General features: G+C 39.8%; 1 protein-coding gene and 1 long non-coding RNA gene across 6 annotated transcripts; one reads left to right on the top strand and one right to left on the bottom strand.

Moving 5' to 3' along the window:
- Positions 1-1101: 1101 nt before the first annotated feature.
- aifm1 (apoptosis inducing factor mitochondrion associated 1) lies at positions 1102-25130 on the bottom strand. 5 transcript variants are annotated; one of them, XM_010895430.3, is made up of 19 exons: positions 24877-25130; positions 23742-23872; positions 20848-20965; positions 20045-20071; positions 15431-15496; positions 15233-15301; positions 10886-10957; positions 10310-10458; positions 9201-9331; positions 9004-9094; positions 8614-8698; positions 8430-8506; positions 8074-8182; positions 7865-7972; positions 3599-3828; positions 3237-3379; positions 2067-2191; positions 1770-1963; positions 1102-1639 (listed from the first exon to the last, which is right to left on the bottom strand). In XM_010895430.3, the coding sequence occupies exons 1-19, from the start codon at positions 24962-24964 to the stop codon at positions 1568-1570; spliced, it is 2085 nt and encodes a 694-aa protein (XP_010893732.2). In that variant the 5' UTR covers positions 24965-25130; the 3' UTR covers positions 1102-1567. The 5 variants fall into 5 exon arrangements, with proteins under 5 accessions (XP_010893732.2, XP_010893731.2, XP_010893733.2 ...); XM_010895429.3 differs by having other exon boundaries at positions 15233-15304; XM_010895431.3 differs by lacking the exon at positions 15233-15301.
- Positions 24282-26358, top strand: LOC109615967. The gene is made up of 3 exons (XR_002196978.3): positions 24282-24410; positions 25488-25556; positions 25860-26358. It is a non-coding gene; the product is annotated as an uncharacterized LOC109615967 (long non-coding RNA).
- Positions 26359-26730: the final 372 nt, after the last annotated feature.

Genomic DNA, 26730 nt, shown 5'->3' on the forward strand with positions numbered 1-26730 from the left:
AGTTTGTATGTGGAAGACTACAAGCTTTATCTCTCTCTTTTGCAAAGCCACATGCATGCTCCAGGAATTACATCAGGAATATTTAAAGAGACAGGAGCAGTTTAGACCTCTTCAGTGTGCTTTTGGCTCCAAATCTTATGAAGGCTTTCGACATTAAATAAGGCATCTTCAAGATAATGAATCGGTCTTTCACCTATAAATGAAAATAAAACAGAGAATGTGAAAATACACATTAATAGGAACATATCTAACCTTACAATGGCAATCCATTTGAATAATTAAATATATAATTACATTGAGAATTTGAATAAGTAAAACATGGAACGAATGTGCAGGGCGGCTAAATGCAATACAGCCAAACGTAATTATCGTACTATTTAATAATATAAGATGTAAAATAAAAACTTAGAAGCTGAAGACATTACGCAAATTTACTATGATACATTTTACACTACAGTAAGTGTTGGGCAATATTTTCACATTACATTTTTTAAATAGTAATGCCTATGACTACTTTGGGCAACAGGGAAGCTAGCTGTACCTCACACGTGATGCAAGACCTTTCCCGACTTCCCAGAGGGAGGTGTTTAAGAGCCAGAGAGTGTCAGCAGATGGGGCAACAATTATTTAAATCTCAGTAAGTTCCCTGCATGTAAAAGCATTTCCAGTTCCACAGAACTTAAGTAGGCCAACCTTCATTTAAATGTGGTTACAGCATGCTTTTATTCAGAGCGTACTTTCCCAGAGTCGTTCCATATGCTGTAACCCATACAGGTCAGGTGTCCTATGTCCAGGTCTACCTTTTCCTATCCACTATGAGAGCCAGGGTACTTCAACCAATAACTCAAACCAGGAAGAATCTATGTGGGACAGTTGGAGCAGTGCAGGCTGAAATCTTGGCCACATATGTTTTAACTAAACTGAAGTACACCATATTAATGGCCACTGCATAAAAGGTTCCATATTTGAGCTGTGTCATTTGAACAATGAAAAACCATGTGACAATACCAAACAGAACTTACTATAGTGCTAGCATTCCAAGTCAGAAGCAGTGCCCATGAGTGGCCACAACTTGAAACAGAATAATACAAACTGTAGGACTATTTCAATTGGAAAATATTTTTATTGCAGCCTTTATCATAATGAGCTGCGTGCATCACACTGAAAAACAACATCCACGTACAAGTATGTTTTAAGGATCTTGCCCAGCGTCACTTGTATTCCTCGAAATAGATAATTTTACTTTGATTATAAAATTGCTGAAGGAACAGATCAGGAAACTTTCATACTATAGAATGATTTGACTGGACGAATATTTCTACTCACTATCTGGAATAGAAAAGAAATACAGATACATGTAATAGAAATAACAAACATGTGAAAATATTCCAACAACATGAAATGTACAGAGCAGATGTGTCCAGAGGGTCTCCCTTCTCTTTTCAAGTGCATCATCATAGAAGGGTCTGCCAAAGCCAGGCAATCACTGTGAAAGTTCAATGCCATTATGAGAAGTGACAGCGCACGTCTCTGGGCATAGGCTCAACCTCCCCCGAGAAGAGAAGACTCAGTCCTCGTGAATGTTGAAGAGCTTAGCCACTTCATTTAGATCTGCATGTTCCTCTCCATCTTTGATGATCTGTCCAGACAAGATTGCAAAGCAAATCAGTCTATATTTAACTCCATTTTGAACCACACTTTAGCGACACTGAGCTAAGCATTTGAAGAACCCAGAATATGTTTTCTTGGATATGTGTGTTGGTTCTCACCTTCCTTGCAATTGGCATTCTGTTAAACACATTCCACAGGACAATGCCCACCACCACTTTGTCACGTAAATAGAAGATGACTCCTTTCCCATAGTCGTCCTTCTGCTGTGGTTCTGGGGGTGGTGCAGGCGTGGAGGAGGTTGCAGTGCTACTGGCCGTCCCCTCAGTCTCACTCTCCGAACGGATTCCAGTTCCTACAGAGGTCAAGAAAGAGGCTTCGTTTGTCTCAGATATGATATTAAGTTAGCGAGGTCCTGTAGAATTAGAGTGTTGCAAGGTCATTGTGTAAGATCCTACCTGACTTTTCAGTAGCAGCTTTGGGGGTGTCTTTGGCAGTAGCTTTGGCAAATACTCCAACCGTTGGAAGGCTGCTGTCTACTATCCCAATGGCTTCATAGCCTACATCAGGCCCCAAATCACTCCTGTGGGAGAAAAGGACATGAGCATTCTGATTTCACCTCATTTTAACACTATGATGATGTGAACGTGTTAAAATAAAGAAAAGGCAGAAGACAAATGTACTCTAGTCAGTGTCAAAAATTACAAAAAATAAGTGTTTCACCATAATACAACTAGAGTTCAGTTCACTAACAGAGATGTCACTTTAGGGATTTACGTTTTACTTTGTCTATTTGGAAGAAAATGGTGGACATTTAAGGTGGGGTCTTTTAGAATTCATTACTAGTATATTTGCCTAGTTTCAGTTGACACCGTCATAAAAGGTTTTAAGAACCCCAACTGAAGGCGCTTTGTTTTCGTCTGGTTGTCAAAGTGACTTTTGTTATTTCCCTTTTCTGGGAACAACATTCTGAGTTTGTCTTGTTGGAATGAAACAGAAATACTCCTCAGAAATAATTCAAGACTTAAATGTTGGTACTTCAGCAAACCTTCACATGTAATTTGACTCAAATTCTTCATGTGGTCTGTAATAAGGGGCAAATGTAATGTAACGGGCATTAAAAATGCACTATGGGTGCACAATTTCCAATTAAAATGTAAAAGGTTCAAAAAGCAACCATTTCATGAAACAAAATATCAAAAGGCAATTGCTTAATGAATCAAAGCATTTTGCATAAATGTCCAAAAGGGACTGAAAATAGAGAGCTTAGGGATTCAAGATCAAAAAAGCCAACTGAGCCAGCTAGATTATCATCTTCAGGCCGACATGATATATACAGCATGTGTTGTTTTCATAGTTTGTGGGCCAACTATTTCTAGGAGTGCCTAATTATAGACACCTCCATTGAATTCTTATTAAAATATGTTTATTATTTAGATGTGGAAAATGAATCGCATCAAGTCACAAGTTGGTTTATTTTATTTAATCTTTGCCACACCTGAACTCCCGCTCAGAGCTCCATCAGCAGCGTGTGACTGAACCTTTAAAGTGAATTGATAGGGATGAGGGGCTGGCTTGGGATTCACCAACTGAAAACCACTGACAGGGAAAGTGAATAGGACTCATACCAGAACATTGACTGATGCCAGTAGGGCTTGTTGGCCCCCGTCATGTTCTCTCCGGCAAGTCTGCCACTCACGACTGCATGGTCATGGTGCTCCACCCGCCTGCGGCCCAGTCTTATGTCATAGAAGCAGGCTGCATCACCTGCCTAAAAACAGAGGACATTAATGATCACAGGGTGGCCTATAAAATCTTCAGGTAATATCAGGTAATACATTTTGCTTTATTTTCTTGTCCTTGATAATGAGAGTACAGAATGCACAACTTGGTAATGTAATCAATCTTTCAATAGACAGCATTACATTGCTGATAGCTTTGAGATGAAACAGAGTAACATCCAAAGAGAACCACTTTCATTTGCACTTACCACCCATATATTGGACCTAGCCTGCAGTTCTGCATTGACCCGATAGCCCCCAAAGTCAGAGTCTACTTCCAGACCTGCCGACTTGGCCAGTTCTACACTGGGCTCCAGCCCAACAGCTGCAACTATATGGTCCGTCTTCACTACACGACCATCCTTCAGTTTGATCTCCACTTTGCCATCTTTGAAGCTCACACCTTTTACCAAAGCTTCTGTGATGACTCGCACTCCCTCTGTAAAAAGAAGTTCAGTATGAATAACTTCTTTAAAAAAATATTTTTCTGTTTCATTCATGTCTACAGGAGAATAGAAGTCTTTCCAGCAGAAAAGTCCCACCTTGCCATAATCGGGTATTGTAAGTTGACTGAGGGCAACAAACAAAATGTAATCATTTATACATTAAGTCCATAGAATGAAGTCAGGAGAATAAAAAGCTTGGTAGGGTTTGAGCAGTGTGTGGTAGACAGGGAAAGTTCACCTTCCTGCTTCAGACACCACCATGTTCCTGCAGTGGATGCAAGCTTCAACTGGAAGCCATCCGATTGTGCAGAGGGTGACATGGGAGAATTTGGAAAAGGCAGAACATCAGAAGGGCTGTGGCACCCTGGATAAGCTGCAATGACTTGATGCCACAAGTACAGAGTCTAACCAACAGTGATTTGCAGTAGACTGGACAGGTGCCTAGATTAGGAAATTGGCCCTTTTCTTTTGTGAGGGAAGGTCGTACTCCGATTTGATGTTTTCGGAAAACGACAGGATGTTGTCGAGGATCACGCCAAGGTTCTTAGCACTTTGGGAGGACACTTGTGCTGTTAACAATAGGAAGGGTCTCAGAGGATAGGCCTTCCCCTAGAAGAAGAGCAGGTCTGTCTTTTTAAGGTTGAATTGAGGTGATGGGCTGGCATTTAAGCAGAGATTATTGGCTGATTAAATTTTTCAGAGACACAAGAGAGAACGCTCAACTGTTTTGAAAAAGGAGGAATATGAGCCTGTAGTTTGATGCCAGATGGGTCATGTTGGCTTCTTGAGGAGGAGAATAACTCTGGCCATTCTTGAATTCAAAGAGAATGCAATCAGGGGTCAAGGAGTTGGGGAGGAAGTACAGAAGGATCCCAGAGATGGTCTGGGGGGAAAAAGGGGTTGAGAATATCAAGTGACTGGACAACAAGAATCGCAGGACTTCTGGTGAGACAGAATATCATGTTAATGCAGAGACAAATTCTATGAGGGGCCAGTGGACTCAATAAGCTGAGTGAATGAGACAAATGTCATTAACCTTCTTCTCAAAGTGGAGGCAGAGAACTAAAGAGATGGGAAAGAGTTTCCTGGGGTTAAAAGTTGTATGGCACTTGTTAATAAAAAGTGGCTTTAGTTGGCAATGGGGAGAGAGGGCAGCGAGGAGGAATTGAATGGATCACAGCTCATCCAGAAGTTTTATTTTCCTCCATTTTTGCGGAGATATCCACAGACATGTTCTGTGAACTCGCAGTGAGTCATTAATAGCACAAGCAGAAAGGGACAGCCGAGCCATCAGAGAAAACGTGACAGTCATAGGATGTGGAAACAGAGGAGATTAAGGTCAAAGGTGCAGAATTGAGTAAATAAGGGAGAAACATTTGGCAGACGGGAGAGATAATTAAACAGAATATTGAAGGTAGAAATTTTTGGAGTACCAGTATTTTTGGTGGATAATCCATGTCTCAGTCAGGGCCAAAAAGTAAAATGCCTGAAAGGAAGCATAGGCTAAGATAAAATCAGTATTGTACTGACAGACAAAGTCTGCCTGGGGCAAATGCGTTTTTATTATTTGTTTAGGCTTGGCCATTTTACCATGGCCAAAATACTACATGGATAGGCCCAGGCAAAACAAATCTCATTCAAGTAATGGTACCAACATGTAAGGGCCTTTGTTGTGCCTATAATATTTCAGATACTTCTGGACAAGCCGTACACTGCTCCAAAAAAATTAAGGGACCACTTAAAAATCACATCAGGTCTCAATGAAGGAATTATATTAAAGATCAAAGTCTTTACTGTACAGGGAGTAAATAGTTGAGAACAATTTGACGTAACAATGGTCAATGGAAACCAAAAATCACCAACCGATTGAAGGCTGGATTCAAACCCGCATTTCATCACGGCAACTCAATGTGACTCAGTAGTGTTTATGGGCCCCACATGCCTGTATGCCCTCCTGACAATGTCTGGGCATGCTCCTGATGAGACAATGGATGGTGCCCAGGGGGATCCCCTCCCAAAACTGGATCAGGGCATCAGGGAGCTCCTGGACGGTCTGCGGCGCTACTAGGCGGTGGTGGATGCACCAATACATAACATCACAGAGGTTCTTAATTGGATTCAGGTCTGGGGAACATGAGTTAGTTAATGGCATCAATGCCTTCGTCATCCAGGAACTGCCTACACTCTGGCCACATGAGGCCGGGCATTGACCTGCACCAGGAGGAACCCAGTGCCCACTGTACCAGCATAAGGTCTTACGATGGGTCTGAGAATTTCATCCCGGCACTGAACAGCAGTCAGGGTACCGTTAGCTAGCACGTGGAGGTCCCTCCAAAAATAAGCCTGCCCAGACCATCACTGACCCACCGCCAAACCAGTCATGCTGGATGATGTTGCAGGCAGTTTAACGTTCACCACGGCATCTCCAGACTCTTTCACGCCTGTCACGTGTGCTCAGTGTGAACTCGATCTCATCTCTGAAGAGAATGAGGCACCAATGGCAGACCTGGTGTCCTCATGAAGTCTGTTTCTGACAGTTTGGTTGGAAACATGCACACCAGTAGCCCACATGAGATCATTTTGTAGGGCTCTGGCAGAGCTCCTCCTGTTCCTCCTCGCACAAAGGAGCAGATACCGGCCCAGGTGCTGGGTTGATGCCCTTCAACGACCCTGTCCAGCTCATTGATTCTTCTAGAGAAGAATCAGTCAGGAAGGATAAGGAGAGAGCAATTGTCTGTGGGCACCACCTGCAAAACCATTCCCTTTTTAGGGGTTCTCTTGCTGTTGCTTCTCCATTTGCACAAATAACAGTTGACAATGATTCACAATCGCTTATGCTTCCTAAGTAGACAGATTGATATCCCTGAAGTTTAATTGACTTGGTGTGACTGATAGGAATAGCGCCACAAACGCAAAAATGTTAACACTTGGACACCGATGTGCTATCCCTTGAGAGGAAATGTAAAAAAATTCAACAAAATTAAGTTAATATTCCTGAACACCTCAATGTTTGACACACACAGGGAGGTTGTTTGGAAAACACTTGTGTAAAATTCTCTTTTCTAATGTGTGACTTCTTATTGTTTAGTTCGACAAACTGACCAAACGAAAAGATCCTGTCAGATTCAGTTAAGAATAAAGCGGAGCACTTTGGGACTAAATTTTTAGATCTTTGAAGCCATCGAGTAAAAATAAACTCCCATATACATTTGTGAAACATACACTCCTGTTCAAAACTTTGGGGCCACAAAGAAAAGCAATTTTTTTACGAGATCCAGGAATTCTCAATAGAGATCCAAGAAATCTTGTAAGAGACCCAAGAAACTGAGAAAACTCATGCAAAAACACTGAGGATCTCATACAAAGCTGTGTACCACTCTCTTCACTGAACAACACAAACTGGCTCTAACCAAAATAGAAAGAGGTGTTTGAGGCCCCAGTGCACAACCGAGAGAGGACAAATACACTAGTGTCTAGTTTAAGAAACAAACCCCTCACAGGTCCTCACTTTGACCGTATACGTGCCAATACAACTTGTGGGAGGTGCTTCCAGGAACCATGGAGTGAAACCTCTCCGTACAGTTTAGACCGGAAATAACTGGACACTGACACACGTTTCATATTTTTGTTCCACCCTTTGAATTAAAACAAAGTCTGCACTGCACTTCACTTTCATCTCGGTTGTTTCATTTCAAATCCATTGTGGTGGCATACAGAGACGGAATTATGAAAATGTTGTCATTGTCCAAATATTTGTGGACCTAACACTATTACCTCAACAAACTGACAACTAGAATGTCAAAAGTCTGCAAGAAATAATTGCTGCAAATATAGGATACTTTGACAAAGTTTGAAGGACAATTATTATTTCAATTAAAAATAATTATTTCTATTCGTGTCAATTAAAATATTTCCTATTCAAACTCATTTCATTTATGTTTTCATGGAAAACAAGGACATTTCTAAGTGACCCCAAACTCTTGAATGGTAGTGTAGAAGTTAGAGAAATTAAGAGGGTTTCTTCTTTACCACTTCTGACTTTGGCAGTTGTCCAGTTGCTCAGATACTCAGGCAGAACCTTTCCCATGTTGCCCTTCTCAGGGAACATTTGGATTACCTCCAGGTCAGAATCAGCAGCTGGAAAGAAGAGGACAGAGACACACCTTACAAACGGGCAAATCACTGTGGTATGGGTTAGTTCAGCCAGTGTAATTTCCAAAATTCAGACAGTAACATACATCTCCGGCCCAGGGCACAGGCTAGCTCACTCCCCAAGAAACCTCCTCCAATGATGGTGATAGACTTGGTGTCCCTGGAAACCTTATTCAACGCTTTGAAATCTTCAACCTAGGGTTGCGATCAGAAAGCATCTTTACAAAGTGAATTTGAATGTAAACAACAATTCTGCATCAAAAAACATACTTGTTGTCAGACGGGATCAGACATGCCCAAATGCTTAACCTGATGGCTCATTTCATAAAAAATCAACATGTCAAAGTATGCTGTGCAGGCTCGGAGATTTACTATGATATTAACAAGCCCTACAGAAGACGTCTTCAGAAAGTCATTATTATTCTGCAGGTAAAGAGTTTACCTTTCTAAACAGAGTAGTCCTCTTTGTCACCTCCTCTCCTGCTCTCTCGATCACTTGCAGATTCCTTGGGACGCCGCCTTAAAAGACATGCTCAAATGAGTTGATGCTTAAACAACAGCCTGTTGTGTCATCCCCAAGCTAAACAGAATATGCTTGATAAACATGATTTATCATCATGGTTTACCTGTGGCAATCAGGCACTTATCATATGAGATCTCAGTGTTATCACTCAATGTCACTTTGTTTCCCCTCACATCCATGTGCACTACCTGGAGAATAGGGGAAGGTTATGTAAAAATGTGATTTAAGACAACATGGTCATACAGATTATTCTTCATGAGGTTGGATGCGGGTGCAATGGACACCACTCAGTCAAATGTTTTATTAATTAAATAATTCCATAAACAATTGATATAGAAAATTATCCATGAACTTGATGTACATTGGCTTATCCAAGAAGGTTTGATAAACTCTTACTAAAACAGTATTGTTTGGTTAAAAAGAGATAAGCCTAAGCAATAAAATGTATGTATAGTGTGGAAAATATGGAAAATATCTTCTCAGAAGAATCCACCTTTTTCCCGGTGAGCACAGCCACCCCACCATTCTCCACTTTTTCCAAATCCTGAGGACTAACATAGAAAGAAGGAGGCTGGAAGTAGATGCTGAAAACCAGAAAGACATGTATGAATACAGGAACATGGCATGAGATTGTGTCCCAAAGTATGTTGAGTTGACACTGTACTGTAACCAGTGTAAACACACACAGACCTCCTCTCCTTGCCATTCCACTGTTTGAAGCGCAGCGTGTCAACCACACCAGGGTCATCAGAGAACCACAGCTCTTTGGAGAGAGGAGGCCTCATGTAGGGAAGGTCTGGTTCATCAGTGATGATCAAAACCTGCACACAGAAACATTTCTTAGTTCAAGGGGCTGAAAGTCTAAATAAATTGAATTATAGTTAAGACGGCCTTATTTTTGCTCCAACCAGAATGAGCATGCCTAATGGCTGACCGCTAGTCAACATCGATGGTGCCAACACAGCAGAGTAAGATTTCAGCATCATCTTTTGTCATAACATTTCTCCTGCACTTAATTACACCAAACGGATACCCCGGCAACATACAGTACCATGAGTATGCTGCAGGGGCAGTGTTGACAGGTTTTTTGGAAAATATAAACAGTAGCATTGGCAGTGAGTCCTTTCTCATCCAGCTAGTTAAAGTGCTTAAAAATAATGTTCCATGTTCATTAACAAATAAATTTTACTGCTTTTTTCAATTTGAATATGTGATGTCTGTCAGATTCTGAAGAGTGCCCGAAGTGAGATGCTGTGAGCACCTGCACAACCAGTCTCTGTGTCTGCATATGGACAGAAATGGCAAAGCAGACTGCGGAAAGGATTAAAAAAAAGTATAAAAATATGCCTAAATTGTGAATGGTAGAAATAACTCTGCTTTCGTGGCTAGTTCAATAAACAAAAAGTAGCGAGCCAGATATACAAAATTATCAGATCCAGAAGTTAACTACGGTCATTAACCTCAAAGAGCACAAAGAGCGATGGAAGCAAGTCAGACTCCACACCACACCCATACACCGCACCCCCAGCACAGCCAGAAGAGGACTGGTCATCCCTCTGAGCCTGGGTCCTCTCTAGGTTTCTTCCTGAATTTCGGCCTTCTTAGGGAGTTTTTCAAAGCCACTGAAATTCAACACTACTGTTGTTTGCTCCTTGGTGTTTAAGGCCGGGTGTTTTGTAAAAGCACTTTGTGACAACTGCTGATGTAATAAGTGCTTTATAAATACATTTGATAAATAGAAAATGTGATATGTTGGTCCCTACTTAGATACGAAACAGTATGTAGAAAGAAACACTCACTCTGGCTCCTGGGTCCCTGGCCCTAATGGAGCGTGCTGCAGCAAAGGAGGCTGTGCCTCCGCCAATTAAGAGGTATGGGGCATGGGAGGGAAACTCTACAGGTGCAGGTGGAGGGACATTGGTGGGTTCATCTGTTGCAGGATCCGCAGCTAGAAGTGGGACAGCAAAGAAATGTAGAGTCAATGCACAATCTAATATTGCAGACATATTCAGAAGCAGACGTCAAGCATGCTGCATCCAGCTGTACAGTGGGAACCAGTCTAAAAAAAAAGGAGCCATGTGTGGGAGATAATCATTTAGCCATACAATAATGACCAAATACTTCAACATAAGTAACCTTGAAAGGGAAGAGGTTAAAATGCAGTCAAAGAAAAATTAAGGGAAAGCATCATTTAGTATTACCAGTCCAAACATATACCAAAGCTAACCTTTACAGGACAGGAGAAAACGAAGGCTTTAATGTAAAAATCTAAATAAATAGGAATAAAGTTTACTGGAAGAAACCATATTGTGTTTACAAAATAACAGTGTTGAGTTGCTCTCTGCCCACTCCCAGAGACTGGACTCAGCTCTTACCACTCTCAGTCACAGTCGTAGTTTGTGGCTCAGCTGTTTCTGCAGGAGGGCTTTCTGCTACTGGTGATGGTTCTGTTAGTATAACCGAAGTATTAAGCAATTGGGTGTAAAAAAGGTTACAAAAATCTATTTTGATCATTGAAATTATGGGCACATTTTTCTGCAACTGCAACGGGGGACAGTTCCACGGAAGGTTCTGTTCAGCACAATGGCATTTTAAAAATTTAACTACATAATTTGGCTAAGAGTTACTTCATAATAGAGGTCGACCGATTTACATTTTTATATGCAGATACCGATTATTGGAAAACCAAAAAGCCAATGGCAAATACTGATTAATCAGCCAATCATAATTATTTTTTAAATAATAATTCTAAAAATACTGAATGAACAATAAACACTTTTAATAGAAGTTCTTAAAATAGATAAATCACATTGATTAGGTCTAAAAATATTTATGAAATATGTCCAATTTGGTTATAATAATGTACAACCCAGTTTCCAAAAAAGTTGGGACACTGTATAAAATGTAAGGAAAAACCAAATGCAATGATGTGCAACTCATTTAAACCCTGTATTCAATAGAAAATAGTACAAAGACAACATGTCAAATTTAGAAACTGAGAAATGTTGTATGTTCTTAAAAAAAATGTATGCCCACTTTGAATTTGATGCCAGCAACACGTTTCAAAAAAGCTGGGACAGATTACTGGAAAAGATGTGTAATTATATATATTTTTTATATGAACCTAGTGGAACATCTCACAAGTAATTAGGTTAATTAGCAACAGGTCAGCAACATGATTGGGTATAAAAGAGCACACCCATCCCCAAAGAGGATGAGTCTTTCAGAAGTAAAGATGGAGATGGGTTCACCACTCTGAAATACTGTGCTGTCGTATGGTGTAACTATTTAAGTATCATGTTTCTCAATGTAAAATTGCAAAGAGTTTGGGGATCTCATCTACGGTACATAATATCATTAAAAGAGAAATCTCTGTATGCAAGGGACAAGGCCGAAACCCAATATTGGACGGCTGTGATATTTGGGCCTTCAGGGCACCCTTTAGGCACTGCATTAGAAATCACTGCATGGGCTCAGGAACACTTTGAAAAATCATTGTCTGTGAACAGAGTACATTGCTGCATCCAAATGCAAGTTAAAACTCTACCATGAAAAGAAGAAACTATATATAAACTAGATCCAGAACTGCCGCTGCCTTCTATGGGCCCTAGGACATTCAAGACGGACTGAGGCGAAGTGAAAAACTGTCCTGTGTGACAAATCAAAATTCGAAATTATTTTTGGGAGTCATGGACGCTGTTCCCTCTGGACTAAAGAGGAGGGGGACCATCCGGCTTGTTATCAGTGCATATTTTAAACGGCAGTAGCCGTGATGGCATGGGGGTGCATGAGCGCACATGGCATGGGTGTCTTGCAAATCTGTGAAGGTACCATTAATGCTGAAGAATATATATAGGTTTTGGAGTAACATATGCTGCCATCCAGATTACATTTTTAGGGAAGACCTTGCTTATTTCAGCAAGACAATGTCAAACCACATTCTGCACATATTATAACAGCATGGCTCCATAGTAAGAGTCCAGATGCTAAACTGGCATGCCTGCAGTCCAGACCTGTCACCCATGGAAAACATAATGAAATAAAAATTGGACAAAGGAGAACCAAAACTGTTAAGCAGCTGAAAACCTATATCAACCAAGAATGAGAAAACATTTCATTTTCAAAAGTACAGCGATTGGTCTCCACAGGACCTAAACACTTAAGAGTGTTGTTAAAAGAAGAGGTTGATTCAACACAGTGGTAAACATACCCCTGTTCCAATTTTTTTTAAATGAGTTGCTGGCAGAAAATTCAAAATGAGCATGTATTTTTCCAAAAACAATTTAATGTATCCATTTCAACATTTGATATTCTCCTTGAACTATTTTCAATTAAATACAGGAAAAACTTATTTGCACATCATTGCATCATTAGCATTTTTTATTTTATTTTGTTTTTATTTGCAGTGTCCCAACTTTCATGGAAATGGGGTTGTAAAACAAAATGCAATAAGAAAACATAGCTCAAGTAAGAGCTACATGCATATGTGCCCAAAACATTTGATGTTTCAGAGATAAGTTGCTAATCATGATAGTTGACCAATTAATGAACATTCGGTTTTGGTACCGAAAGGCGGGAGGGCAGTGCCTGCTTTTCCTGCTTAATAACCAGAAAGCACTTCCATAATTTCTCTGGTTTCGCCTTACATGGTAAGAGTAGAAATGTATTTATGTTCCAAAGGAAATACACTTTAGAAATCAACAACTAAAGCATTTTCGCCATAATAACACCTGACGTTATCTTTAATTGTTTTAATATTTTGGGTTGCTACTGGATCCTTAATTAATAATCTCAATGAGCTGTCTAACATCTAGTACAGACTGCTCGTTTATACTAGCATTAACAATAGTACAAGTGTTAGAGCAGAGGTTCCCATACAAAGGGTCACGACACCTGATACGAAAATGGGGTGGAGGGAGAATGTTTTACAATTGACTCTCATAGCCTCAAATAAAATAAAAATATGATTATATAATTGTTGGGGTTGCGTGAATTTTTTTATAATTAAATGGGGTCGTCGGCTAAGAAAAGTTTGGGAAACCCTGTGTTAGAGGCTTCTTGCTAGTTGCCCACCACTCCTCAGTTTATACTTTCTACTCTATCAAATAATCGACTTACAAATAGAATACAACCAAAATGTCTAAATGAAAATGAAAGGTTATTACAATACTAAACAGTCAAGACAGTATTGATAGGCTCATTCAACTATGAAACAAACAGCTGAAATGGCAGGTTTGGGACTTGACTGATTGAAGAGCCTCGGTTTTTAGGAGAATTTCTTAGCTAGTTTCGTCTGGACCAAGGCCAATACAATGAACTGCTCTAGATGGTAGGACTGCGATTTAATTTGTAAAGTTGAAAGCCTTGTCATTTGTCTCTGGTAAGAAAAATTTAATTGATTTGTAGTGTTTAGTAACTGGAATTAGGAACTAAATCTAAAGGAAACGGCTTGTAATAAAGACCATGTTATTTAACCTTCTTTCACAACATTTACTGCGTTGAGTTTGAGAAATGTGACTGATAGAGGGATGAAAAGTCTAAAACCCATAGTTATGGTCATATTAGCAAGCTGCTAGCTAGTCAATAATGGATAGCCTACATATGTAGCTTGACATACTATATGCTCAGCGAAAATGATTCTCTCCATTTCATAAAAAGCAACATCTGTGGAGAATCTATGCGTTGTGAGTAATTACGAAGCCGCACAAAATATTCTGCAAGCGTTCTGCTTTGATGCCGCAGGTGTGATTGCGGCGTAACATTCACACTATTTGCTCAATTCATTTAAATGAAGAGAAGAGTGCCGAAAGCGCGGCTTGTGGGGCAATGCGTTGGATACGTGAAAGGCTAAAATTCTGATTTCCCAAATGTATGCAAATCACCGGCACCTATCGCTGGGGATTGACCAATCACGGGATTGGGTGTAGGTGGTTGTGAAATGCTCGCTGTATAATTAAAATATAACTTCAGTTCCACAGTTAAAGTTCCATTGTCTGCTTTTCCAGTCTTTTTTAAAAGGATGGAAGGAAAAATTTAAAACATTTAGCAGCAGTGATGGGATTCCCTGAGCTGTACGATGTTCCTATAGGAACACGCAATGTTCCTATAGAGATGCAAACAAAAAAAATAGTTTTGGAGACAGGTGGCCAAGATAGCATTTACAATAAAACGATATTTAACCTAGTAATATCTACCATCAGTAGCTAATTCGTAAATGTGGCGATGGATTGTTTTCTAAGATACATTTCACGCTAGCCAGCAACTTAATTTACAAGGTAATTCTGACCCTAAACGCACACTACCCGCGCGCTCATCCCTGGCAAGATGTCGCTGAGCTATACCTTGCGTGAACACCTAATTTATGTGCGTGTCTTCCTAATTTATGCCAGCACCAACCAGTATAGAGAAAGTATCAGTCTCCGCAATTGTAAGTGTTTATTATTTGCTTGACTGCACTATTATTTGTCAATGTTCTAATAGAAATTTACTTTGTTTTACGTTATGCATGTATCACTCAGCCGTGATCCTAACAATCTGAAATATTCTTCAATGCATACATTTTTTTAATTCTCTCTCTTTATGAAGCCAGAGAAACAAAAATAATAGGGAAACCGGACACCGCAATAATACGTTTCTTGCCCATTTTTTGGGCTAGCGATCAATCGGTCAACCTCTACTTTATAACAAAAAAATACTTAATCTTCACTGTCCAAAGTGCATACCACTCTGAGTTGGAGCACATGGCATCTCCACAACTTCTTCCAGGGCCAAATCAGCAACAGGTGCTTCTTCTGCTAGCATGGTTCCATTTTAATAAAAAAACATATTTCCATTCCAAAATCCATTGTCCGTTATCAAGTTAACTTGAAATTAAAAAAATATGGGAGATGCTTTCTTCCCTCCATGCAACCATGCCTTACCAATCTCAGCCTCTAGTTCGACAGGAGGCCCCTCAGGTTCCTCTGCAGTTACTTCTGGGGATGTTTCTGTGTATTTCACCAAACATATTTTAAATGCTTCTCATCAGCGAATATATAGAGCAAAAATACAATGCCTTGCAAAAGTATTCAGACCCCCAACCAATTCTCCAACTAATTACAAATGGTACACTGAAATGTTATAAAAGCAATAAGGTTTTGTTAAGAAATATTGGTAAGACAAAAATTTTAATATTTTGCTTAAGTATTCAGTCCCCACACATTTATATTTAGTAGAGCCACCTCTCACAGCAATTAATTATTAGTCCATTGGGGTAAGTAAGCTATATGGCCAAAGGTATGTGGACACCCCCACTAATTATTGAGTTCAGGTGTTTCAGCCACACCCATTGCTCACAGGTGCATAAAATCCAGCACATAGACAAAATCTCCATTGAAGGAAGACCACGCAAACTCAGAGCAAGGCCGGCAAGTGCGCAAGCATAAAACATTTCCATGGCCAAGCGGTATGCAAACTTCACATCAACATGCTCATGGGTTGTGTTGGCTGGAGGGGTGTAAAGCACACCGCCACTGGACTCTGGAACAGTGGAAACATACTTTGGAATGATTAATCACATTTCACTATCTGGCAGTCTGATGGACAAATCTGGGTGTGGCATATGCCAGGAGAACAATACCTACCTGAATGCATAGTGCCTACTGTAAGATTTGGTGGAGGAAAGATAATGGTCTGGGGCTGTGTTTCAGGGTTTGAGCTAGGCCTCTTAGTTCCAGTGAAGGGTCTTCTTAATGCTACAAGACATTTAAGACAATTGGATGCTTCCAACTTTGTGGCAACAGTTTGGAGAAGGCTTTTTCCCACTCCTGCATGACTGTGCCCCTGTGTACAAAGTGTGGTCCATTAAGACATGGTTCGACAAGGTTTGTGTGGAGGAACTCAAGTGGCCTGCACAGAGCCCTGACCACAGCCCCATTGAACACCTTTGTAATTAATTGGAATGGCAATTGCGAGCCAGGCCTTCTCATCCAACATCAGTGCTTCTTTTGGCTGAATGGGCACACTCCATAATCTGTGGAAAGCCTTCCCAGAAGAGTTGCGGCTGTAATAGCTACACAGAGGGGGCATTTTAATATGAATTCCCATGGTTTTGGTACGGTATGTCCAACATGTTCATATACAGTAGGTGTGATGGTCAGGTGTCCACATACTTTTGGCCACTTAGTGTATGTAACAACTTTGCACACTGTGTTGGACAGACTTTGGCCCATTCTTCTTGGCAGATTTGCTACAGGTTGTTCGGGGTGGTTGCATGACACTTCAGGGCTGCAATTGTCAAATAGTGCTGCAAATTATCAATGGGATTATGATCAGGACAATATTTTCACCCTCTTGTTTTTGAACTACCCATATGTTGCTTGGGATCAGGGACTGACAGTCCCTGCAGATGAGAATCATCCCAACACCACCACACTTCACAGTAGGGATGTTGTGTCTTGAGACATGGGCAGTGTTAGTTTTGCATCACACAAAGCCCTTTGAGTTTTGGCAAAAAATCTTGGTCTCATTTGCCAGCCATTTGCCTTTTGGCAAACTCCAGACATGCTTTCAGATTGTACTTTGATCAACGGCTTGTGTAGTCACCCTCCCATACAGGCCAGTGTGCAGATCTTGAGATGACTGACCCAACTTCCAACCACTGAACTCTGTTGCTCCTTCAGTGATTTTAGGCCTCTCAACAAGACTCCTAATTTGAGCGCTGTTTTTTTTTGGAGCGCTTGCGTGGTGTGGTGCAGCTTCAACTTCCAGTTTGATCTGACCATTGGGATCATCCAAACGGTTAGACATTATATTGTACCCTTTTCCTTCATCTCAAATTTCTATAGAATACAAATGGTTTTAACTTTCCTTCATTCAGAACCAGTTAATAGATCCTTTAAAAGAAGTCTTCCTATCCAGAAAATGTGACAGCAACTTTAATCTTTCAATGATGGTGGCCAACAATAAGGTAAATGAGTCCAATTACGTTAATCAATGTAAACTGGGAGATTTCATAACAAAGGGGTTGAATACTTACGTAAGAATACCATTTGTATGTTTCAGGGTTTTAAAATAAAACATTGAACAGAACGAAATCAATGTACCATCTTTAATTTAGTAATATAAAGCAAATTGTTTAGGGGTCTGAATACTTATATTTCGTCAACTTTTATGGAGTCTTCACATTCTTCAGGGGTTCTTCTATGATACTTAGAAGCATTTACATGATGTTTGCCACTCAAAGGACAATACATAGGAATCAACTGAGGGTCTCCCTTATTTAACTCCCAGAAAAATAAAGCAAAACATCAAGAAAACAACCTGCAAAGAATTGCATTTCCATAATATTCAATAGGTATAAATAGAAAGGATGCAGAGACAGAAAAGACTAAGGTTAGTCAAGATTTTAAACAATTAAAATCTTAAATGGTGCCATTCAAGCAACATGTATGAAATAGTAGACACTAGGGCTGTCACAATTATCACATTTGCCAATTGTTATTTAAATTCTAATTCATTATTTAACCTTTTCAATGACTATATTTACTATTCATTTTGTTATATTTCCTATTCTGCGTTTTTACGGAACAAGGACATTTCTAAGTGACCCCAAACTTTGAATGGTAGCGTACATCACATTTAGAGAGATGTTATGGTGTAGCACGTGAGTAGAGACAAATATAGTTCACCCAGACAATCAAATCAAGTTTGAGACAAACTCACAGAATAGGTACAGTGCCCTCCACCCTTGATAAATATGAGCAAAAAAAAATATTTGCGGTTTATCCTCTTGGTCTTTCATTCAAAATATTTGCAAAAATCGAACCTTGAATTGAAGTAAAATAATTGTAAATGTGAAATAAATATTTCTCCTAATAGGCATGTCAATTATCGGCACCTCCTAGGAATCCTTATGCATAGAATATAAATGTTTCCCATTGATATTTTATGTTTAGAAGTTCATCTGAATGATTATGAACAGTTAAGTGGTAATCCATGACTTCCTGTTCCACTGGATTATAAATATATGGTGACACCCAGGCCACAGTCATTCATCACTATGAAAAAGTCCCAAGAATACAGAAATGTCCAACAAAAGATTATTGAGCTGCACGAATTATGAAATGGCTGTAAGAAAATAGCAGTTGAAAATGGGGTCAGAAAAGCCTACAAAAAAAATAAAACCCTACTAGAAAAGCTAAACCGGAACTATGAAGACATATTCATTAATTCAATTTAAGGTTGGCGATACACAGAAATTGACTTTAAAGCAGAGAATATTACACACAGTATTACACTGCCAAAATCTAAATGTCTGCGTATCGCCAACCTTATATTGAACAAATTAATGTCTTCATAGTTTTGGTTTACCTGCTGTAATAAGGGGGGGGCTTTAATTAATGACACACAAAAGACAAAGTATCACCAAATCCCAGCACAAGTTGGACAGCTTAAACTGCATGGAAATGTTACGACAAAAGAAAGTTAACGTGTTCCTGAGTTACGCAAAAACAGCCGTTACTTCTGTTAAATCTGTAGATTTTCCCTAATTTGCATATTTTCAGACTTGCTGTGTACCTATAGCTTTTCATTACCAAAATAAAATGTAATATATCATCTAATATTAGCTAACACTGGTGCTGAGAGATGAGCAGTGATACAATGGAGGATTAGTTGCTGTAGATAGAGGTTTGACATCAATATAGCAGTGGGAGGAAAGCTCAGGAGTCAACCCAAACCTCAGTGGTAAATTTAAGGTAAGACTGATTTGGCAACTTTGAAGACTGAAACATTAGCCTAGCTACTATTTACTGGCATAGACCACCCCACACTTTGAAAATAGTCTAAATAAGGAAACAGCAGACAAATGTAGATTATTGGGTGGTCTATGTCTTCAACTTCAGTCATCCCATTCCTCAAAGAAAAAAATGCAGTGTGAAATGAGAGTCTACAAGATAGACCGGATGAATTCTGTACGGATGAATGCTCAAATCCCTTGCAATGTGTTCTCCAATCTAATTATGCATTATATAATAAGACTCAGATCTGTTACCTTGGCAAAGGGAGGTAGCGCAAAGTATTAAAAAGTTGCCAATAATTGTGTCAACCATGAATTTAAGAATGTTTGTTTTATAAGAATTTATATATTCTTTGAATTGTTTTACTTGAATTAAAGTTTTTGTTAATACGCTGAATGAAAGATCAAGAGGATCAACAACAACAAACAAAATCTACAGCCGGTTTTGATCATATTTACCAAGGGTGCCAATATTAGTGGAGTGCACTGTATCTAGGACCAGCTTGGAGATTCTGGTGTTTAAAAGTCCGGTTTCCACTGCAAGTGGGGAGCTCTCCACCACAGCTGGGTTTTCTTCTCAGATGCTACAGATTCAGAATCAGAGCAAACCCCACCCACAGCTACTACCTACATGTATACAAGTCCTGGCTCCCAGCAGCAATACACTCAAGAGCCAGTCACAATACACTCATAGGTCACATGATGAGCAAAGTCAACACTAGTAGCTACAGGATATATTGGCAAGCCTGATTCTCACCTTCTGGAGTTTCAACAGCTTCATCACCTGGAAGACAAGGTGTATACCACAGGGGTTCAATTTTATTGACATATTAAGAAAACAGCATATGTTTGAATAACTGTATAATTAAATACACTACTAATAGATTAACACGCCTAATTAAGCTGCATCATTGGGGCAAGACTGCAGTTGTCTAGTTGCATCGTTCAGATTCCTGGTGGTAATTTGGCACGTGCAAGCTCAATCATGATTGCTGGCAGGTGAATGCGTTCTACTCCCTTTTTGTTTAAAAGTAGGACTAATAAAGCAGGCTATTGTTAAATGTTTGAACTTGCAGCCAATGTACTTTTTTTCTGTATGTGTAACCAAAACACAACTCTATTTTTAGCCAATTGAATTAAAACATGCAGGCTGCATATCAAACTGGGATAATGTTGTAGTTCACACCAGAAGGAATAATCATATGAAAAGTTGTTTAAAAAACATTTCACATGGGAAGATTAAAAGGGTAGCTAGTTCGCGAAGTTATGCTTTCAGACATTTGACACTGCTGTGGTGCTCTACAATTTCTACAATGTTCTCCTACATTATGTTGGTAGTGTTCCTACCACACACTGAACATGTAGAATATAAAACTATAGGAAACAGGCCATTTGACATGCACTCACCGCATTGTTCTGAGCTGCCAGAGTTTGGTGGTGCAAGTCAAGTTGAAATATGCTAAAACATTTAGACTGTTACTTTACTATCACAGATGGCTGTCAATCACTGTTGATAGATTTTTGAATCGTAACATGACCATGTCTATGTCACATACTCACCTCGGGGCTCTTCTGGAAGGTACGTCTCTGCTTGTTCTGCAACCTTATTTGCTCTAGAAGCAATTTCATTCATTCGTTCATTATATCGCTCTTGGTCTCCTTTGATGGTACGATAAGCCTAGAAAGATAGAAAATATTACACAGTTTCAAAGCTATAAAATGTATCCTACAGGTATTTTTCTACTTATACATTTTTTATGTAAAACTTTAGACAACAATAAACTTCAAGAACTAGGGCATCCAAAGAGTTGGTTTGATCAAAATATATGATGCTTTGAAACACCCCCTTCCCAAAAAGGTTGAGATTCTGTGAATACTACACTGCAGGCAGGACAGTTTTGCTACCGGATTATTTTACTATAGAGCCATACTGTTGTAATACGTGAAGAATGTGGTTTGGCATTGTCTTGCTGAAATAAGCAAGGCCTTCCCGGAAAAAGGCATCATCCAGACGGTTGCCCCAAAACCTGCAAATACAGTTGTGCTCATACTGCAAGTTTGTATACCCTGGCAGAAATGGTGGTACTGATTTTGAAAATATGACTGATCATGCAAAACATTTCTTTTATTTAAGGATAGTGATCATATGAACCCATTTATTATCACATAGTAGTTTGGCTCCTTTCTAATCATAATGTTAACATAAATCACCCAAATGGCCCTGATCTAAATTATACATACCCTTGAATGTTTGGCCTTGTTACAGACACACAAGATGACACACACAGGTGAAAACGGCAATTAAAGGCGAATTTACCAAACCGGTGTATAAATAGTCATGAGTTTGTTAGCGCTCACATGGATGCACTGAGCAGGCTAGATACTGAGCCGAAAAGGGGGGCAGAAAAGAACTGTCAAAAGACCTGCGTAACAAGGTAATGGAACTTCATAAAGATGGAAAAGGACATAAAAATATATCCAAAGCCTTGCAAATGCCAGTCAGTACTGTTCAATCACTTAAGTAGTGGAAAATTCAGGGAGCTCTTGATACCAAGCCAGGGTCAGGTAGACCAAGAAAGATTTCAGCCAAAACTGCCAGAAGAATTGTTCAGGATACAAAGCAAAACCCACAGGTAACCTCAGGAGAAATACAGGCTGCACTGGAAAAAGACAGTGTGGTTGTTTCAAGGAGCACAATACGATGTTACTTGAACAAAAATTAGGTGCATGGTCGAATTGCCAGAAAGAAGCCTTTTGCTGCGCCAATGCCACAAAAATGCCTAGTTACAATATGCCTGACAACACCTTGACACGCTTCACAGCTTCTGGCACACTGTAATTCGGAGTGACAAGACCAAAATAGAGCGCTATGTTTGGAGAGGGGTCAACAAAGCCAATAGTGAACAGAAAACCATCCCCACTGTGAAGCATGGTGGTGGCTCACTGACACAGGGATTCTTGTGAAAACTGATAAGATGAATGCAACATGTTTTCAAAAAATGGTGTCAGACAATTTGCATTCTTCTGCATGAAAGCTGCACATGGGGTGCTCTTGGACTTTCCAGCATGACAATGACTCTAAGCACAAGGCCAAGTTCACCATTCAGTGGTTACAGTAGAAAAAGGTGAAGGTTCTGGAGTGGCCATCAGACTCCTGACCTTAATATCATCGAGCCACTCTGGGGAGATCTCAAACGTGCGGTTCATGCAAGACGACCACAAACTTTGCATGACCTGGAGACATTATGCCGAAACGAATCGCCAGCTATACCACATGCAAGAATTCAGGGTCTCATAGACAACTATTACAAAAGACTGCACACTGTCATTGATGCTAAAGGGGGCAACACATAGTATTAAGAACTAAGGGTAAGCAGACTTTTGAATGGGGTTCAGCTCATTTGATCATGCCATTCTGTTATGACCTACAGTTGAATGGGAATCCCATAAGAAATGAAAGACATACGTTTTATCTGCTCACTCATGTTTTCTTTACAAGTGGTACATATATTACCAATTCTCCAAAGGTAGGCTAACTTTTGAGCACAGCTGTACAGTTCAGCATTAATGGTGCCTTCACAGATGTGATGCACTAATGCACCCCGGATCGGCATCACGAATGCTGGCTTTTCAACTGCGCGCTCATAAGCCGGACTTCTACAATAATTTAACATTTTGATTTGTCAGACCACACAACAGTTTTCCACTTCACCTCAGTCCATCTTGAATAAGCTTGGGCTGTTCTTTATATATGGTTTCTTCTTTGCATGGTAGAATTTTAACTTGCATTCGTGGATGCAGCAACATACTGTGTTCACAGACAATAGTGTTCCCTAGCCCATCATGTGATTTCCACAACAGAAATGTGTCTGTTTTTAATGCAGTGCCCAAAGGGTGCCCTGAGGGCCCAAAGATCACAGAGATTTCTCCAGATTCTCTCAATTTCTTTATGATATTATGTACCGTATATGAGATCCACAAACTCTTTGCAATTTTACATTGAGAGACGTTATTCTTACATTTTTGTACTATAGTCCTGTGCAGTCTTTCACAGATTGGTGAACCCCACCCCATCTTTACTTCTGAAAGATTCATCCGCTCTGGGATGCTCTTTTAAACCCAATCAGGTTACTGACCTGTGGCACCAGCACAAAAATGCAATCGGCTGAAAGTGATTACATTTGTCCATAATGACCAAATACTCACAGCAGGCCCATATACAGGGATGCACTGTATCGGTGCATCCCTGCTACAGAGTACAATCTCTTTCTAAAAGTTGGCTACACTATTGCACAAACCATTTGAGAGTGAAACACAAAGCACCTTCACAAATAAGCATGAGCCCTTCCACAGTAATACAAACAAACTCCCTTAATGTTCCATTTATTAGGCAGGGGTATAACTAAGTGCAGTGAACCTACAGTGTATAACTGTGCAGGATACTTATTACTTACATAAAATCCTCCCGCTATACATGTTGCTCCCACCAGGAGGTAGTATAAATTGTTGTCCCCACCACTCCCTGGAGTTCCTGAGGACATGTGGGCCTGTGTAACCATTGGCAGTCTTCGGTCACTGTTCAACACTGAAATGAATCAAGGTGTATTAGGATTACTGGGGAGCAAAAGTCTGTATAGCAAGGTTTTGGGACCAGAGTTGAGGTTGCTTGAAGTATCGTTTTCCAATAACTCAAGTTGTACATGACTTTGGGTTCAAATCTAGCTATGCCTTGGGTGGATAGGGAGAACCGGCATAACCTGTTAGTAAGGACTGATATTGTGAGATCAGTCGTCAGTCACCATCTCTTGATTTAATCTACAAATACATTTTGATAATGATAGTTCTGCAAGGCTTCAGAAAATAACCTTTAGCAGTCTACTGTATCTATACACCTAATGAAAGACAAAACGGTAACCCCAAAAGTTACCTAAGTCCTGCAAGCATTTTAATATATGATTACATAAAATGTTCAATTTCAAATTTTCCTGGGCTGGCTTAACGTATTCTGTGATGCAATGTTTTCGCTTAAAGTGATTATGTTCCAATGAAAATTAGTTGGCAGGACCCGCACGTTGACGACCTTGGCAGTATATGTGGGAGGTTGTACCCAAACTTAGGAACACGTACGTCTAAATCATATATGTTTCTTGATAACTAGTTAGCTACCACACACTTGAAATACTAATACCCACAAAGTCGAAGAGACTTTAACAAATTAATCTAGAGACTGTTAGATAATTAATCAAGAGAAATGTGGGCTCCCTTTCTAGTTGGCGAGCAAAATACAGCGAACTGCAGTATATCGTTTGAGTATGACACGATAGCTAACCAATAGCCGACTGTACTGTGTACTGTTTAGCATTTTGCATAACTGCAGTAAGGTCATTTAAACGGGCAGACTAGCGAAGCTAGCTAGCTAGTTAACATAGACGTTTAATTTGGGGCGTAGTTAATCTAGTGAAAATTATGAATTGTATGTATATGCAGCTATTGCTAGCAGATTAGCCTACACAACCTAACAATTGCATTTTCAAAGTTGCACTGGCTACCCATGCTCAGCAAGCTGCTAGTACTAGTCAGTTAACTTGCCTGTTCTCCGTGCATTTTGCCGGCACAATGTTGAACATGTTCTGGCGAGTGGGGCTAGCTTCTTCCATGTGGTTTTACACGTCCACATTGTGACACCACTGTGTTGAGAGTTCCTGAGAGAAAACGCTAGCTACAACACTGTCTGGGGCACGCTTTTGCCATAGACCGCTACCTCTACGAAAGGGCCTGTGAAGGCCAGAGACGTTTTTAGGTCATCCCTTTCAAAAGCGGCTTCTGTCATCGTCAATGCCCGCCCATACAAGGAAGTTGTTTTATGACGTGGTCCTAGTAAAAAATAAATAAAAACATTACTGGCTTGTAACATTAGTTTATATATTTGTTCTGCTCGAATACTAAAAAAACTTGCACAACCAGTCAATTATTTTTTAAATAACAGTAAAAAATTGTGTATATAATAAACATCGTTAATAGGTGAACAATAAATGTATACTAACAATAAAATGGAAAAAACAACCAGTATTCAAATCAAACAATGTATTTTTCTTTTTTAAAAAAGTGTTAGTAATTCATAATGCATTGAAGCTTTCATTAACATTTTATTCAAAGCATTTAATTAAGAATAACTGTCAGAAACTGTCACGCAATCTCAGGAGTTATCTCAGGAGTGACAGATACAGTTCACGCAGTAAGATCCAGGATGGCAGTACAGTAAGAAGCAGGTAAATGCATTCATATCAATAATCTCAACACTAATTAATCTTTCAAAGGCACTAACAAATAACAAAAATTTTGCTTAATTGAAAACAAATCACAGTAGTCCTATGGGTATTTCAGAAAGTGGGTTTAGTGAATACTTTGAGTTAGTTGAACCAGAGTTAATGTAAACTCTAGATTTACGGTTTCAAAGAGCCAGTTCAGTGTTTCTTTGAGTCAGTTACTATGGCAACATTCTTAATGAGGATGTTATTCAACAAACCCAGAATTTGTCCTACTAACTGAAACCTGCCACCTGAATGTGTCAGACAGGGCGTCCTTTTGTCCAAGCACTAACAGTGGAGCCGGAAGCGAGCCCTGCAGCCAGACCCCTCTCGAGAGCAGAGCCTGCCACCAGAAGCGATCCACAGTGGAGACTGAAGCGAGCCCTGCAGCCAGACCCCTCTCGAGAGCAGAGCCTGCCACCAGAAGCGATCCACAGTGGAGACTGAAGCGAGCCCTGCAGCCAGACCCCTCTCGAGAGCAGAGCCTGCCACCAGAAGCGACCCACAGTGGAGACTGAAGCGAGCCCTGCAGCCAGACCCCTCTCGAATTTAAAAATAACTTCATAGTGACACTAAACAAGCTAGCATAGGTTATTTAGATAAACTAATGGTCTTACAAATTAGGAGTATTGAAATGACAACATAACACCTTGCCAAGCTATGTGAAAAGAACAGACATCATTACAATACTTTTCCTGCAATGACCAGTGTGCAACACAGATCTATGTACTGACATAGCATACGTGCCTATGATTCATTGTGACAGAAGCTTTAAAAGTTAGTGTAACTATGTAAAAAAAGTATGTTAAAGAATATGTTGATGACAGTAATTCATATTCAAGTGTGTATTGGTCAATAAGCCTAACACATCTAATAGTGTCATTTAATGCTTCAGACGGTGTTAACATGTGTTTTCACATGAAGACCCAAACAGCGTCCCATAGAATAGAACACTTAACACACAAAACATGACCAACCCCAAACTTGCACGGAATTAAGATTTTATTTAAAGTTGTTCAGAAAGACTTAGAATGAGTGAGAAATTTTCTATTGCTATATAAAAGCACATTTTGTTGAGGAATAAAAAAGACAATCTAATACAGAAGCAAAATTCACCTGAAATAAAAAAACGCCA

The sequence above is a fragment of the Esox lucius genome, chromosome 7 (genome assembly GCF_011004845.1).
Source record: "Esox lucius isolate fEsoLuc1 chromosome 7, fEsoLuc1.pri, whole genome shotgun sequence".
In the NCBI taxonomy this organism is placed as follows: Eukaryota; Metazoa; Chordata; class Actinopteri; order Esociformes; family Esocidae; genus Esox; species Esox lucius.

What these genes read in the sequence shown, in the direction of transcription:
- aifm1 (XM_010895429.3), bottom strand. Translation starts at nt 24,964, where the DNA reads ATGTGGACGTGTAAAACCACATGGAAGAAGCTAGCCCCACTCGCCAGA. An exon ending in TGGAATGGCAAGGAGAGGAG is followed by an intron (nt 9,095 to 9,200) that starts GTCTGTGTGTGT and finishes TCTGGTTTTCAG; the next exon opens with CATCTACTTCCAGCCTCCTT. An exon ending in GAATGCCAATTGCAAGGAAG is followed by an intron (nt 1,640 to 1,769) that starts GTGAGAACCAAC and finishes TTGTCTGGACAG; the next exon opens with ATCATCAAAGATGGAGAGGA.